Source organism: Rhipicephalus microplus, chromosome X (assembly GCF_043290135.1).
Source record: "Rhipicephalus microplus isolate Deutch F79 chromosome X, USDA_Rmic, whole genome shotgun sequence".
NCBI lineage: Eukaryota > Metazoa > Arthropoda > Arachnida > Ixodida > Ixodidae > Rhipicephalus > Rhipicephalus microplus.
The window spans coordinates 305,736,235-305,754,425 of NC_134710.1; the positions used below are offsets into that span (position 1 = coordinate 305,736,235).

General features: G+C 46.3%; 1 protein-coding gene across 4 annotated transcripts in view; it reads right to left on the reverse strand.

The window, feature by feature from the left end:
• Positions 1-18,191, reverse strand: part of Pde11 (Phosphodiesterase 11) — a 646,106-nt gene that overhangs the window by 108,691 nt on the left and 519,224 nt on the right. For 3 of the 4 annotated variants that reach the window (XM_075879467.1, XM_075879469.1, XM_075879470.1), the window contains exons 3-4: positions 7,194-7,559; positions 6,936-7,106 (exon numbers count right to left, since the gene is read on the reverse strand). In XM_075879467.1, coding sequence (XP_075735582.1) covers positions 6,936-7,106; positions 7,194-7,559 — 537 coding nt within the window. The remainder of the gene's footprint in view (positions 1-6,935; positions 7,107-7,193; positions 7,560-18,191) is intronic. The other variant, XM_075879468.1, reaches the window with a different exon arrangement.

The following is an 18,191-nucleotide window of genomic DNA, read 5'->3' on the forward strand; positions in this document are numbered from 1 at the left end:
CCGGTACTCAAATTATATTATCCGATCTGCAATTAAAATAAGCATTGGGTGTAGTACCAGACATAGGCACAAAATATCATTATATGGTTACAATGACAATCTCTTTAAACGTTGATTACCTCCTTAATCGGTAACACACTTAATTACAAAGCTGAAATATACCACGGGTATAGTGCCATACGAGGAGGTAACGAATAAATCTGAAAGCATTACGACCAGGCGTAAAAGAATAAGCATCGCAGTGAGCCACCGAACGGCCACGAAAACGCAAAATGGGAAAATGTGGTGCGCTTTATAACTCGGCTTCGCGCAACCTCTCATCCGATGAATGAGGCGTTTTTCCACGGTGGTGTACAAATAAAGTTACACGGAACCACGTCACAGGGCTTCACGTCCGCCGTCGCCAAGGGGAACGACACATGCCCGCGTCTGGCTCATGAATCACGCAACACACAACGCCGATCACAGGATATATGCCGCGGCATTGCCACTACATACAGAGAGGGCACGGCGGCATCGCCTCGAGCATGTCTGACTGCGCAAGGCTGATCGTGCAGGTTCTTCTTGTCTGCTCAACGCAAGGGCCAGCTCTGCTGGCTGATCCTGGACAACCGCCTTGGAACAATGACTCGCCTAACACGTGGAGCACTTCGGTGCCACCGGCTCATCAAAATATCAGCCCGATCACCGCCCTGACGCCCCATTGGCTGCCCAGCCCGGTGACGTCGCCGCTTCCTGCTATAAAGCCAGTGAACATCGTTTACTGCATCAGAGGGCACGGCGGCATCGCCTCGAGCATGTCTGACTGCGCATGGCTGATCGTGCAGGTTCTTCTTGTCTGCTCAACGCAAGGGCCAGCTCTGCTGGCTGATCCTGGACAACCGCCTTGGAACAATGACTCGCCTAACACGTGGAGCACTTCGGTGCCACCGGCTCATCAAAATATCAGCCCGATCACCGCCCTGACGCCCCATTGGCTGCCCAGCCCGGTGACGTCGCCGCTTCCTGCTATAAAGCCAGTGAACATCGTTTACTGCATCAGAGGGCACGGCGGCATCGCCTCGAGCATGTCTGACTGCGCATGGCTGATCGTGCAGGTTAGTTTTTATGATACTTCCTTAGGAAAATGTACTAGTTACTATGGATTAGTAGTGCTGCCGTGCCCTCGGCGTTGTTTCTGTATAATTGCTGATTGTTGGTCTGTGCTACTTCTCGTATTGTGCGGGGACGTAGAGACGAATCCCGGTCCCCAGACCCGGTCCGCTGTTGACCTCAATGAGCATAAAGATGTGTTAAGTGCTATTCTTGAGGAACTGAAAGAGATAAAGACTGCCGCGAACAAGCGCGATGAAACTCTGACCCGTATTAGTTCAAACCTTGATGAAGTTCTGGAGCTGTCAAAAGCGAATAAAGAAAAAATTCATACCCTTCAGCACACCGTTGAACAACTAGAAAAAACTGTCGCAATTCAAGGCAACAGGCTTAATGACTATGAAGATAGGTCACGACGGAATAACTTAGTAGTATATGGCATACCAGAAGGCCAAAAAGAAACCAGAGAAGTCCTTGAAGACTTAGTTGTCCGACGGGTTTGCAATGATGAACTAAAAGTCGCTGTAACCTCTCTCGAACACATTCACCGAATTGGTAAACCGCGAAATGATAAACCCCGGCCAATCATACTCAGGTTGTACAATTACAACGAAAAAATAGCCATACTAAATAACTGTTTCAAACTAAAAGGCAGCAAAGTTTCCGTGTCACATGACTACTCCCAGGCAACGCAGCACATAAGGAAAAAACTTTGGCAATCCGTACGTTCTGATAACAAAGCCGACAATAACATAAAACTGGTTCATGATAAACTACATATTAACAACGACATTTATGCGTGGGACGAAGCAAAAGATTGCCGGGTGCTCGTGCGCAAAGGTAAAAAACGAGAACTGAGCACTGAACCGAAAAACACGAAAAAGGCGAACGAATGACTTCCGGATTCTACAAAGCAACAACCGAAAACATTGAGGCTCATTTCCCTTAATATGCGAAGCTTATGCAATAAACAAGGCGAACTGGAACACGTGTTGTTAACATATGACCCGCACATAGCTGTCATCTCCGAAACTTGGCTTTGCCCAGATTTGCCTGATAATTACGTGATTCCGTCTTCATATACGTGCTATCGCAAAGATAGACTTACACGAGGAGGTGGTGTGGCAATTCTTGTGAAGGCGGGCCTTTCATCTGTTTCACTGCCTGCTGTTAACCCTGACCACGAAAGTGTCTTTTGTAAAATAAATATTTCAGGAAACCATATTGTTATTGCGGGAATTCATAGGCCGCCGGGAGCTCCCTGTGAATTTTTACTTGAACTGTATGATCATTTGGCCGTGTATAAGGATCAGAACATTATTGCTGCGGGAGATTTCAACTTACCGCACATAGACTGGTGCTCGATGTCATCAGGGGGCACTGATACAAAGAACTCTGAAATCCTTCTAGATACTTTATTAGCTTACAACCTTACACAGACAGTACTATATCCAACACGGGTGACTAGCACTGCTTCCTCCATTCTAGATTTAATTTTGTGTTCAGCCAGCTTTACTGATCATACCACAGAAATTCACGAGGGAGTCTCGGACCACAAGCTCGTATATTTTTCCTGCAAGCTTCCAAACCGAATCAAGTTAAACAACGCTAAATTTGTAAAAGTAAAAAACTACAACGCAGCAGATAACCCAAACATTGCCCACCATTTAGAAGAAGCATTACTGACATTTCACGATGACGATGTTAACGTCTTATGGGCAAAGTTTAAGTCATGCTGCAATTATTGCATCAATAAGTTTATTCCAGATAAAATGAAAAAAATCAACAAAGCCAATCCTTGGATAACCAGAGAAATTATACATTTAAAACGTAAACTAAAACGGTACCAAAAAAGGAAGAACAAGGACGCCGCCCTCCTTTTTAAGCTAAGTTCTAAGTTGAAATCTAAACTACGAGAAGCTAAAGAGCACTTCTATTCAACCACCCTTGGGCGCTTTGCTACTGAATCCCCTCACAAATTCTGGCAATTTTTATCAAACAAGGACTCAAGAAGCGTAGATCAAATAGCTGTTGGTGCTCGCATTGTTACAGATAAAAAAGAAATTGCTGATACGTTCAATTCCTATTTCCAGAGCGTATTCTCAAGGCCAGCCACGCTGGGTAATACGCCTTACGTCAACGATAGCAACCAATATATCCATATTACTGTCGAAGGTGTTACTGAGCTGCTCTTACGATTAGATCCTAAAAAATCCGCAGGACCTGATAACATTCCCACCGCATTTCTCAAAAGATATGCAGAGCTCCTAGCTAGATTCTTGGTACAGTTGTATTCTAAGTCTCTTGAAACTTCTTGCCTCCCACTTGAATGGTTGGTTGCCCGAGTGAAACCAATTTTTAAAAAAGGCTCTGTCACCGATTATTGTAATTACCGACCCATATCTCTCACTTGCACAGTTTGTAAAGTTCTCGAACACGTAATTGCTAAACACCTAAATGATTTTCTTGACAACAATAATCTTCTTACTAACGTACAGCACGGTTTTCGAAGAGGTTTTTCTACTGCAACTCAATTAGTAGTTACCATTCATGAGATGGCACAGGTACTTGACGAGGGCGGACAGATTGACGCAGTTCTAATAGACTTCTCAAAAGCGTTCGATAGAGTTCCACACTCGAAACTAATAACAAAAATGAAAAACTTAGGCATTCCATCACAAGTCGTCAATTGGGTCATTTCATACCTAACTGGCCGCAAACAGTATGTTGAAATTGACGGTGCCTGTTCTCGTTTTCTTGATGTTTTTTCTGGCGTCCCACAGGGTTCGGTCTTGGCACCGGTTCTATTTAACATTTATATTAATGATCTTGGCCAAATTGTGAAGCCCCCTCTACGCCTTAAGCTGTTTGCAGACGATTGCATCATCTTTAGCCACATAGTGTCTGTCACTGACCAGCACGTTCTTAACCGTGCTTTGCATGCAATAACGGAATGGTGCAATAAATGGGATATGATTATAAATCTCGACAAGACAGTTTACATGTGCATCTCCAATAAGAATAAATCTCACTTCATGTATAGTCTTGGCAATTATCAGATTAAACAAGTGGAGGAACATAAGTACCTGGGGTTAACCTTGACGTCCAGACTTAACTGGTCAACACATATAAATAACATATGTTCCTCTGCGAGAAAAAAGTTAGGATTTCTGAAGCATAAATTAGGTGATGCCCCCTCATCGCTTAGACTCATTGCATACAAATCCATTGTAAGACCCACCCTAGAATACGGAAGCATTGTATGGGATCCCCATACTATCACTAATAAAGAAAAGCTTGAAAAAATTCAGAGATTGGCAGCTCGCTTTATTTATAAACGTTTTAGACGTCGCGACTCCCCTTCAGCTATGTTGGAGCTCGCACACCTAGAGCCATTGGCCAACCGACGTAAAAGTGCCCGCCTAAACTTTCTACACCAGCTATATTTTAATAAATTGGGAATCCAGTCGCAAGATTACATAGCTAATAACCCTAGTCGAGCGTCTCGTCACAAACATAGCCGAAGTATTACACCGTTCTTTGCCCGTACAGACCAATACAAATATTCATTTTTTCCCAGAACTGTTTCCGATTGGAATGTTTTGCCAGAGTGTTCACCCTTGCTGCCATCCAATGTATAATGATTGTATACTTACCTGTTGATTATGTACCCTCACATTCATGTGTCGATCTTGCATCCATACGCATGTCTGCTGGATATGTACATCCCTCTCCTGCTTGGACCTTTCAAGGTTCGCAGTATTGTCCAAATAAACAAATAAATGAATAAACATACGCGATCGAGGCTCACGTTGCGTATGAACGCGCGGCCAGTGCAATCGGGAGGCAACGCGGAAGAGAAACCGTCTACGCCGACTGAGGACAGTGCGAGAGAGTGTCAGATGAACTTTCGTATATCAAACGTACGTCTCATCGTCACGTCAGGTGCCCACGTCCCATGGAATATATAGACGGGGGGCGCAGGGGAAAGGCGACACCATTTCAATGCCCTTGTAATAGTCTTCCCATTTGTATGTACAGGTGTACACACGCACATACATACATTAAGGCATGTGTGCGCGCCTTTTTGTTGTTTATGTACGTATGATGGAAGGAGGGGTGTAGCCGAAATTTCTGAATACACCCATACGCATGCCTCTACACTTGAACCTTAACATCCATTAAATCAGGACACCGGGTTCAGTTTGGCAGACAGCGCCCACTGATGGCTCGTGGCACTGCGAATGCATGCCGTCGTTTCCGTGTGAGAACATAAGTCTCATTTTGTCGCAGTGCAAAACAGTGTACTTTTTTCTTCGGGCTATAACACGCACACTGCATCACAGCCTGCACTCTTAGAAAAAAGGTGGTAGTACCTGCTAACTTTAGGGTAGTAATAGTTTGTCACATATGTTACAACCCTGGCAGTAAGCGCAGTTAGTAACGACGAGGGAGGTAACGGTTACCACCTTTGCTGTTACGACCAGCAGTTAGTAACTGTTGCTACCCTAGCCGTTACCACCAATGGATAGTAACTTTTAAAGGTTTCAAGAAAAAAAAGTAGTAAGGGTATCTGTTCATTCATTTTGACTATTCCTTTACTGGTAATGTTGGTCAATCATTGTCTCATTACCAGACATCTTCGGGTAAGGAAGAGTGGTGTGCAATGAATGCGAAGGAGGAATAGACCGAACAGGTTCACTACTTTTTTACGTATACACGTAGTAAGAAATAAGCATGGGGTATATATAGTTCCTACTTTGCAGGGGCATGTTTGGCACAAGGGAGCACGTGTGTTTCAGGATGAATTATAACTAATTTAAACCTATAGCACTATAATATACTACATTGTTACGTGTGTTTGGTGACGTAGCACAAGAATTTTAATCAACATTACTTATAAAAAATTATATATAATACTTATTTATCATAAAGCAGCCACAAAAAGGCATTATGTACCGAATTCAATCTCGGTGCGTTTGAATGCTTCACACAGCTAATATATCAGTGTTTAAAATGTAATAATTGTTTTTCGGGTTTGACGTGCCAAAAGAATGATAATATTTGGAGACACGCCGCAGTTGAATAACTATGACTGTCCTCGGGGCTGATTGTGACCGTCTAGTTATTTTGATCTGCCAGTCTTGTTAGTATGTGCTGTAATTTACTCAGTTTGTTGTAATTGTCTATTACAACGCGTGTAGCACTTGCTTATGGTTAACATGTACTTCTCCGTTTCGACAATATCAGAATGACGTTTACATATCTAGGTTACGTAATTCAAAACAAAAAGTATTTTCTTGATCTATGGATACCTTCTGCGTCATTTTTCCATTTAATTGTAATACGTCGAGACAATTCCTCTCATAAATTATCAGAATCCCATTCACACACTCTTTTTGAATAGATAGTCAAAACCCGGGTAGCAAAGAGGTAGTACCGGGGCAAGAAAGGTAGTAACGACTGCAGTTACTATCTCTTTCATCCCAGTTACTAACTGTTTACTAAGGTAGGTAGTAAACAAGTATCAAAAGGTTGGTAACGGCCAAAGAAAGGTAGTAAGCACTGTAGTTACTATCTATTTGCTTGCAATTGCTATCTTTTTACTAACTTTTTTTAAGAGTGTAAAGCATCCCGCAAACTATAGGCTATTGGAAAATAGAGCATCCTCGCCACTGTTGTGGAACACGGAAGGCAACGCAGTTATGCGGTCTCGATTATCTCAGCGGACACTTTCGCACACCTTTTCGAGAACTTTTATATACTCAACAGGCGGCCTGCAACAAGGCTGCCATCGTTTTTACCTATTTCGACAGGACGCTGACATGTAAAATGAGACGCACCGTGACGTTCTGGAGGATTTTGTGACAGAGCAGGCGGATGTCCAGCTCGTTGCAGATGTCTTTGACCAGCTCGAAGATGAGTTCGCGCTCGTTGAGCGCTTGTAGCTCCTGCCGACTGCGGCGTTTGGGACGCACCAAGCCAGTGCTGCCAGGCGCGCCGGGTACCCCGCTCTGCGAAAAGGGGAAAACAGGCGAAGTCTAAGCATCGCTATTAAACCATAAGATCACTTGGCAACCATAGCACGCAATGCAGCATACCTGATTCTCCGCAGCGGCAGGCAATGTGAGGAAGGTCGGGGTGCCATCGAAACTGGTCTGCACAATGGGCCTCAGCGGGCTGCCGCGGTCGAACTCGCAGGCAGAAATCTTCCGCATGGGCGGCGATATGTTGGCGCCCGCGCCGGAGGAGGAGCCGCCATTGAGCGAGCTCGAGCTGCTGCTCAGGGAGTGGGCCACGGCCAGCATCGAGGAAGAGGACGCCGACGAGCAACCGCCGCCGGCCGAGCCCGACGCACCACCGGCCAGGTCCGCTGCTGGGCATGGGGAGGTCGCCTGCACCACGCTCTGGGGCACGGCGTGCGCCAACAGCCACGAGTCCACCACCTGCGCATAGCAACGTCTCCGCTGACGTCGGCGCCAGCGCACGGAGCAGCGTTAACACATAGGGGCTCTAGATGTTGTCGCGCGCGTGTCCACCCGTGGAATCGAGGAAGATCGCGCGGAACAAGGCTTTAACTGCAACCTCTGCCTAGTGAAGGCACTCGCGGGAGTTCCACTATACACCAGCTTTCTGCAACTGCACAAATACCGCCGGTGCGGTCCAGTGCCTGCAGTCTCTGCGCCATGCTGGCACACATTTGTAGTGAGAATGAAGTGTAAGGCGACACCCATAGGCGTCACCTAAAAAGGGGGACGCCATACATTGACATAATATTGAGGAGAGACGATGCAACTAACCTTCGCCCCCCCACCCCCCCACCCCCACTTTTTTGAAGGGGAACCCTGCGCCTATGACAGCAGCTACAAAATAATCGAATAAGCATGATATATCCAGCTCATACATATACACTCATTGCAGAAATGAAACGAAGTGGTGTCACCACCAGTTCTCGAGACGAAATAAGATGCAAGCGAACTCAAAGAGCCTATGTTCCGATGGTTCACGTGGCCGGGTCGACTGTGGAATCGGTAGCAGTATATCTTTCAACAGGTTTTGCGCAGTCACAATTCGCGATTCACGTTTGGGCAACGAGACACATTCACTTTTGTTCCGATACTCAACAATCACGTGCCACGTGATCACAAAGTAATTAAACGTCAAGTTAATTAAAACAGTGCAGAGGCAAAATATTATAAAATCTCCCTTTGATTTGTGAAATAGACCCTGGCTCCGTAATTACGCTTTCGGTCTGGTATTTTCAAACCCACAATAAATAATGATATGAATAATCATTCATTGCAGTGCGGCTTTACAGAATCCATGAATGGTTATTACATCATCAATACGACATAACGCTATCACATGGTATATAAACCACTAACGTGCTCGTCATTCGGCGTGGTTTTGCTAGCCGCATCTTGAGTTCGTTGCCAAAAGCCAAGAGCACTACCGCACCAGCAGTTTTTCTTTCATACTGCTGCATGCGATTGTCTCATCTACTACATCTCTGCTGAGAGACTTTTTCTTTCGTATAGAGTGCCTCAGTTCTGAGCACGTACGTAAATGTGGCACCCTGCTGCCGTGATCTAGTGGATAAGGTACTTGGCTGCTGACCCGCAGGTCTCGGAATCGAATCCCGGCTGCGGCGGCTGCATTTCCGATGGAGGCGGAAATGCTGTAGGCCCGTGTGCTCAGATTTGGGTGCACGTTAAAGAGCCCCAGATGGTCGAAATTTTGAGAGCCCTCCACTATGGCGTCGCTCGATCATAGTCATATGGTGGTTTTGAGGTGTTAAACCGCAGATATCAATCAATCAATGCGTCATGTGGAGTACTGATCGAAGCACCTGTACCACGGCTCGCTGTCATACGGTCCGATTTACGCACTTACACAAACAAGCCAATCCACAACTAGCGCATGCACACCCAGCCATCGAACAGAAATAAGTTTGCGTCAACTTTACAAAACCAGAAGAGACAGTGCAGGCTAGCTGGCAGGTGACTATAATTTTGCATAATATTTAGATTCTGCGGGTAGGCTCGCCGCTGAGTGCCTTCATAAGCTGGGAGGATTCACTGGACTAACACTTCGAAGCATTTAAATAAAGTAAAATAAAATAAAAATAAATAAATATGGCGTCTCAATTGTGCAGTGCATGTACATACTTACAAATCAAATTGCATGGATGATGGAGTAATGCGGCTACATTTTCGATGGAGGCGAAAATGCTGTAGGCCAGTGTGCTCAGATTTAGGTGCACGTTAAATAACCATAGGTGGTCGAAATTTACGAAGCCCTCCACTATGGCGTATCTCATAATCATACGGTGGTTTTGTAACGCTAAACACCACATATCAATCAATCAAATCGTTTTGGTAGTACATGTATGAATATAATGCCAAACATCAAGATTTACAAATATCTACTGTTACGAATAGCACACGCAAGGGCAAAGTTGTATACAATGCAGGCCCTGCCCCCCCCCCCCCCTTACCGGATACGAATTCACTTACTTTTTATAACAAACTAAAAAAAAATGCAATTTTCAGAGACGCTTTATGTGCGTTGTTTGGTACAGTGTACGTGGAAAAATAGGATCTGAAAGTGTATCAAAAGTGTCAGTGAACTATCAGCTTGTTAGAGCTCGCCGTATTTTTTTTTAAATTTGCGCACTTGCAATGCGCGCTTGAAATGCGCACTTAAGGTAGGGTCATGTCACTTCGATCCCAAAGTTGGCTCGATTATGCTGGATTATTTGCAAGACTTGCGTTACAAGACGTTATATGCAGACTACAGGGCCGTATCAGAAAAAGGTTGCTTTTCCTCGGATGCAGTTATTTTTTTTGTTATCCTCCAAACTTAGAGGTCTCTTCCAGTGTGTAACGGCTACGTGGCTTTGTGCCTACTACACGAAGAAATTTCAAAATAATCCTAAAAAATGAGCCTTGGTCTGATAATGTCGGCGAGCCCCATCGGCAAGCACACTCCTTTGCGGTGATTGACGGTGCAACTGCATGCCACCAGCTCCGCTTTTCAGGTTAAAATTTTAGAACTAGCGCAAGATTAACGAACAATGATCGAGCTATAGCACTTCATGGGGCGCCGTTGCACCCGGCCTTTCCTCAACCACATGCAAGTTTTCCTCACGAAGTGACAATGATAGACCAAAAGCCTGGTGTCGGCACCAGTGATTGGGATGTGTGCATATCATAAGCGGCAACATATATTCTAATAGTAATTAAATACATAACTAATTAAATAACTGAGAACATTCATGGTGATAACACCAGTGGTGATAGTAGGTCGAGTCAAATGGGCAAATTCAAGCCCTTCCTACGAATAGTCCATAGCCACATTGAAATAGTGGAAAAGCGGCCACAGGTAGTCACTGGGGAATGATGCAACGAGCCTACTTTAGCAGGCGAAAAAACAAAACCGACGCACCAAACAGCACATCTACCATTCACTTCGACAACACCCTCAATGACGACACTGTTTCCTTCGCATTGGGGGAGAAGAATAAGTGAGCGTCGATAAGGGGCCTCGAAGCAGTGTCTAAATTAACGGTTGATAACGGCAAGGGAAACAACGTCGCCTCAGTGACGACACTGTATATATCCTTTTTTTGTGTGTGTTTTGTGCCTTGTTCGGAGTTTATATCAACCAGATATGACGCTGATACAATCTGAAGTAGCTACCATAACTCGCTCACATGAGACACCGATTCAGAACCTTGAAAAAAATGTACTGTCATTGTAGCTAACCACGTCATCGTTTCTGGTGTTTCTGGTGTAAGACTTCCACTTGGGCATCCGATACGCACATTCAGTCAGAAGCCTGAAAGGTACGCTGACGAGAAACATGTAGTTGAGGTGGAATGAGCAGAGGCCTTGAAGAAAGCGTCCAGTTTTGGTTGGATGTGAAAAGATAAGGTATTACTGGAGATAACGCGGAGACCGAATATCTTACTCAATTGATCTTGCCCCAGACTCAGTACTGAAGGCATGTCGTCACGAATCAGATTGCTCTCAGCCAATCAGGAAGTGCCGTCACGGCGTCCCCACGCATGCAATTGGCCACTGCTTGGCCGCGGTGGAGTGATGCCGGGGCTTTCATCATTGCCACGATGAGTGCGGTCGCAGACTTCGAACCTTGCAGCGAACATTTTAACATGGAAGCATGATTGCATCTCAGCGAGTTTGCAAGGATATACCTTATGCTCTCATGGCAGCAACAGCTCTTTGCGAACCAATGTTTCTACACTAGGTAAGTTGCAAAACTCCCCGCGTCAGACTTCTCGTCACACGGTACCGGGATAGCTTCCGGTTTGGTGGCACTGGCAGCGCAACAAGCTTCCACTAGCAGACGAAAACGCGTAGTCGTCAAGGCCGTTCCGAACTTTGCTAACAGTATATTATCGAGATTTGTCGTGCTGCCGAAGAAACCTAATACTACGCAATATTTAGCGGTGTAAGGCAAATACAATATAATTATGGTTCTCTGAACTGCCCATAATAAACAATCCTTGATATATAGCATAACATGCGAGTCTGTCGGTTAGTTGCTAGTTGCTGTACGTTTCCAATAGATTTTTAGACGCGAAACCCCAATTACAATGTCTTGCATCCTCTTTTGTGGCTGTGTTTTTCGTGCTTGAAAATAAATTACAACTATGTGACGCAATCTCGTGGCTTTTGTCTGGTTATGTAGTCAGCCTTTTTTTTTTTTCATGTCAGTCACATTCTTTAGCAACTTAGATCGTCGAAAAGCTACGCGTGTGGCCATTTTCTTGAGCATGTTTTCCCTCTGCTTCTTCTGAAGTTCCTCTAATAAAACCTGTTATCACAGCTGCAACCAAAGCTTCGAGCAGAAACTGCACTTCGGGGTATCGGTGAGCACTTCGTAGTCATTTTCTCGCGAGTCTGCCTGCTGAGGCACTGGGACAACATGAACACACTTTCAGCTTTTCTATGTCCTCCAGAAGTTCGGCCAATCGAAAGATAGTATCTGCCTTGCGGGGTAACTTCGCCAAGCGATGGTGACGGCTGCTAATGATGACTGTCATGTATTCTGCGACTACAAGGCATTTCTCCACAAATGGCACTTTTTTTTTTTGAGCCTTAAAAACACCGCAAGACGTCTTGTCTCGCCATTCTCAACAACTTTCCGTCAGCATGCAAACAAACATTTTCTATGTCTTGAAGCAAAATGACGCCGCTAGTTGACGGCATGTCGGTACTCATATCACTGTCTTCGAGCCGAGTGCTCAGGAATAGTCTATTCTTTTTCGCCGATAATATTCTGGAAAATACCCCACTCCTATAGGGCAGCTTTCGCTTATTTATCGAGGGCCCCGCGACAAAGGTAAGCGGGCAAATTCGGGAATATTCGTGGAACGCATCCTTCGACAAGGTCCCACTTTCCTCTTGCGATTTGTACCTTCTTACCATATGACGTGCGTGAAAGTCTTCAGGATGTCCTTTTCACGAAAGTGCATATCACACACACGTGAGTTGCTGTGCAGTTTCTTATTCGCATGAGGAATAGCGTGGTCCCATACCTCTCGCTGCTCAGGTACACGTGGGCACAAAAAAAATGCCGTGGTGTCTCTCATTTCCTGTAGCTACTCTGCAGCCGAGAACGCAACATATGGGCATGATGGAAACACGCAACACAGACAAAGCACAACAGGACGCGCTGAAGCACAAAACTGTTCACGCAGAAAGAAGCCTCCACAGATATCGACATACTGCAACATGCACAGGCGACGGAGGTTATGGGTGTGACACGAGCGAGCATGCAGTGAGTGAATCCGTATGCGACAGCAGCGCCACATTTGTCGCTTGCAGGGGCAGCGCCGCGCAACATCCCTCAGTTTTGCAACTTACCTAGTTCTAGAAACGTTGCTGCGAACGAAGCCTGGCTCGAACAGACGCAAAGCAACGCGTCGTTTTCGTTGACGGCGTCCCCTTGTCGAATACTGTTGATGTATGCGCGTATTTATATTTTTCGTTAGTATTAGGGGTGTTTTCGTTATGCAGAACTCTAGCAGAGGCGCCATGCCGTGAAGAGAATCGCAGCAAAGCAGTGAGAGCAGAGCCATGCAAAGCCATTCAATCCACACCTACATGCAGCATGCGTACGAAGAGCAGATGAGGCGGCACCAATGAGAAGAAACGTATCGATCGAAGCCATCAAAGCCGCATAGTTTTTTGTTTTTGTTTTTTTGCGAGACAGCAGCAAAACGCGGATGAAATTCACCGCAGAATCACTGCGAGGCTCACTCGTTTAAACAACGTCGACATCACTAGAGACACCTGGATGCTGTTATTGCCAACACGCTCACCGGTAGAAGCATGCAATCAAAACAAAACGAATGAAGAAGGAATGAAAATAAATAGCTCCCGGCAAGTGAAAGCTGAACTGCGTTTGTGATCATCATGACAAATGGGAAGGACCGCTATAGTATTATCGGCGTCAAATGAAACGTAAACAGATGCCCGCATTAGCAATTGCCTAGTGTGCCTTGTTCTAGTGATCAACGTCGACATGCGCAGTGCTAGCAAATTAAACTGATGCAAACCTGTCAATGGTAAGGACTGGATAGAGCGCCCTATACGACTTTTATTACTTGCCGCTGTTCGCGTTTCATTTGATGCCAATGGTACAAGTATATATCATTCAGTTTCGGGTATTTTTGTTCCGCTTCTTAAAGCTCAGTTCACAGCAATAATGACATAAATGCATTCATAATAAGACAATTTGCCATTGCAGCTCTACTTCTTGTATCTCTTTAGCGCTATTCTACACGAGGCCCACCTGGTGTAGCAGTCGACATTCTACGGCATTACGATCACGTGCCACCACTATGATTCACACAACCTTTCCCTAAAGACAGGTAGCCAGCGGCCCATTTTTTCCTCCGAGTTCACTCCTTCAATCAGCCTCGCTTCACCGCCAGTTCATGTGCACTGGCATGTAGAAAAAATAACAGCTCGGAAAGCGTGACCAATGTTTCGATGACGCTGTGTGTCACAATTTGAGCATCGCGCATGCAAAAGAGCAGGGTAAAATTTGATGTTTACTGTTTTACTTCAAGGATATTGAACACCATGCGCGACGCATGGCTGATAAAGCCAGCTTAGAAGGAGCAATGAGCCGAAGCCCCGCGCATGCGTTTGCCGCAAGCACTTCCGAGAAGGCGACTTTGTCAGCGGACTGGGGACACAGGTGTTATTATAGTGAATAGCATTCACTTCACACGCTACACCTCTCTCTCCATCAGAAGACGCAAACATCACGTAGTCTTTTACAAAAATTTACTTCCGTAACACGTCATCTCTCCTAGCCAACTCCTGCCTATACGTATACACTGATCGAGGAAAATGTCATGGTCAAAGCACCGACACAAAAAGAAAAATGACGACGGGCGACGCAATTTGGTGGAAGAAAGCAGTATGTGAACGAGTTTGTCAATTGAAAAGGATAAGAATGAAGCCTTGTAGGGAAGCCCGTACTTAAGGTTTATCATTTCGTCTTTTCATCCTGACATCTGCCCATGAAAACTCGCCATAAGATTGGATACTGACATGTTTGATGAGGTGGTAAAAAGCTTTTCAATCGCAACTCTTCAACAACAAAACCGAGGGATTGATTGATATGGGGGGTTAACGTCCCAAAACCACCTTATGATTATGAGAGACCCCGTAGTGGAGGGCTCCGGAAATTTCGACCCCCCCCCCCCGGGGTTCTTTAACGTGCACCCCACCCAAATCTGAGCACATGGGCCTACAACACGGGCCTACAACAAAAGCCAACAAAAATCAGTAGTAGTAGGTGCGCAAGTACACCGGCGTATTTAGTAACGCAGGTCTTGCATTCGAGCGGTAGGAAGTGGAAACGATCATCAGTAAGTCACGAAAGTCGAACAAGTTGTGTAAAACACTGGACCAGTTTTACACCACTGAAACTTATTCGTGCAGTTATTGCACACAGTACATGCACTTGTGCAGCTTCCATGAAAAAAAAAAACTGCACATCGATACAACGTTACTGAGGCACACCAGATGCAAGTTCGTCACGACCGCTGGATACAAACGGACAATCCACTTGCATCCAGCGTCTGTGGTAGTGCGCATATTTGGCATGCCACTTTTCATTCGTCCGAAAATACTGACGTCCGACACCAAAGAGACACGCATACAAATGAGCGCTGTACACGGAAGCAGAGTTCCGAGCAGCTTGATTTGCCGCGCGTGCAAGATAAATGTTGTTATGCAACTACCTATTCCGGATACAACTTTAGAAGTTCGCGGCATTTACTCCTGAAAGGTGTACGCACACAAACCTGCATCAATGGGCGCTGTTACGACCGCCATCGGTAGGCGCCATGCTGTCGCTGAGAAGCGTAGCCGGGCCGCGTTCCCACGCCTGGAACCCAGGTTTTCTTGGAACCAGCGTCGAGATCTGACGGGGGAGCGGCGCTCTTTTGACCCTCAAACAAGTAGCCGACTCGCCGAATGTCTATGCTCGCCAGCTATTGTCCCTGCTAGCCGGCGGATGAGACGTCCTGTCGCCACGAAGCTGTAAGCCGTTCCGGAGGGGACAACAAAGAGCGTATTCCTTTGAAGAAACGGCGACCGCCGCCACAAAGTGCCCGGCTAATTGAGCGGACCGTTTGGCGGACCGTTTGATGTCTGCTGTCCGAAGCTTGGGACCCCTCGACCAGTGACACACACGACGAGCAAGAGCCCCTCTGGCGCCACCTTTAAGTGCAGTGATCTTGACTCGAAATTGGCTGTTCACGTGCGCCGTGCCTGCTCGTACCCCTCACCTGTTGTGTGTGTATGTGATTGGTGTTCCACTGAAGAAGGAGGAGCCCGAGAGGACTTATAACGGCGCCGCAGAGTGCAGGACGTCGCTCTGAACCCAGTAAAGGTTCAACCACCACGTTCGTAGTATGTGATGGCTCTGGACCAAAAAGGTTTAACCACCACGCTCGTGGTTTGTGAACTCTTAACATCATGCTGTAAATATTTGTAAATAGTGCCATAAACCTGTTCTGTTTTTCGCATCCTCCAACGTCCTGCTTCTTCCTTCGTCAACCGGAGGTGGGATCCGCGACAACTGGTGATCAACGGTGGGATTCGAACCCACGCCCCCGAAGAGAAATACCGCGTAGGGGAGAACACAGGGATACGACGCAGAACCCCGAGCCGCGACAACTGGTTGGCATCGGTCGGATTCGAAGCTACAAGTGACAACAACAGTCGGCCCAGGAGAAGCAGCTGGCTTGAGACATGGATCACGTATGGGTGAGTGCTTGGCTTTTCCTTTGAGTGAACCAGGTTCTAAAAGAGGGTAAATTTTAGAACTGGTAGTTAACTTTGCCGAAAGACTCAGTTTCGCCGTTTCGGAAAGTTATTTTGGAAGTAGCGAGCACTCAGTACGATCATGGACTTACGGGAGCTGCAGAAGTCAGACTTGTTGCTGTTGTGTGAGGAATTGGGGATCGATACAAAGGGTTTGGCACGAAAACCCATAATCATTCAAGCGATTAATGATTTGGGGGCTGATGATGAGGAACTAAGTGAAGAATGGGACCTCATCATCGAAAGAAAACTAAGAGCAGCTCAGATGGAAGGAAAGAGTGAAGACGAAAGAGAAAGCCTCAAGCTAAAGTTTTTCAAACAAGACTATGAGTTGAGTATGAGGTTGGGACGCCAGCAAGAAGTACTTCTCGAAAATGAGGCAGAGTTCGAGATGTCTAGGTACATGCAGCCATATGAGGTATCATGGGATATGGGCCTGTATCTTAGACTCTTTGAACGGAAGTGTAGTCAACTGAAGTGTGAGCGAGACACCTGGTCTCAGAGGCTACGCACGGTTCTGCCCTGCGAGGCAGCGGATGTTGTTGCGCGACTCAGTGAGCAGCACGCGAACAACTATGATGTTATTAAAGCAGAGCTAATCAGGAGATTTGTAAACTCTGTTAGCAAAAAGGAAGAAAGACTCAGGCCGAAGTCGGAAAGCGAGGCGCGTCGCAAAGCGCCAGAAGTTGAGGCGCCTCATAAAGCGCGTCAGGAACAGATCACGCCAGAGAAGGGCCCGCGTATTCTCGAATGCATCCATGTAAATGATGTAGAGAACGAGGCCGTGGCCGGTCTGGAGGTGGGGACAGTGTCGACAGACGCTCCTTGCGTGGGTGAAGAGGGTGCCAGCAGCCCTAATGGGCCCAGTAATGAGCTGAAAACCTTCTTCGTGCCTCAGGGGGACCTTTCGACATTGTCAAATGTAGGCATGGTTAGCGCAGTGGCTGATGAGAGCAAGAGCGCCACGCTTCAGCAGTGCAGCGATAATACCGCGCTGGTTTGCAAACATCGCAGAAAAAGGAAGAAGCGGAGGCATTCGTCACTGCGCAAGCCTAGGACAGGCCCCACTCAGTCACAAGAAAGACGAGAGGGTAGGCCACTAATACGTTTAAGGAAACGTCAATGGGGCTGTTCGTGGAAGCACAAGCGGCGAGCCAGGTGTGGAGGGAGAAAGGGAGGTGCGTCACCCCAACGAAGCGCGCGGTTCAGCTCGACAACTTCGGAAAAGCGGCCTTGCCCGAAGGATCAAAGTCGAAAGCGCAGAGGGGCTAAATACCGCGCAGGGGTGAATACAAAGAGAAAATGGCACAGGCTCCCTCCGAGCTACTGGCATCCCTTTCAAATTCCTGAGGAGAACAGGCCGAAGTGCAGAATGAGGCGTGACGGCCGAACACAGCCTAGCGGTTGCACGTTTTGTAGCCTCCGGCGTGCTCGAAATCCGCCGGGACCGCGACCCCATCGTGTGCGATTCAAGCGAATCTAATTGAGAAAAGGGGGCGGTCAGTTTGAGTAATTTTGGTGCGTGCGTGTTAATTGTGTCTACTCATATTGCATTGAAGATGCAGATTTGAGCCACTTTAAATTTGGTAAGTTTGATGCGGAGTAAATTTTTCAAAAAGAAAACCGCCGAACTAAAGGCTGAAAATTGAAGTCAGTTTAATCACAAGTGCGAAAATTTCCATAAGGTAAAAACCGAGAAAATATGTTATTTTTCTCGTTTTTTTT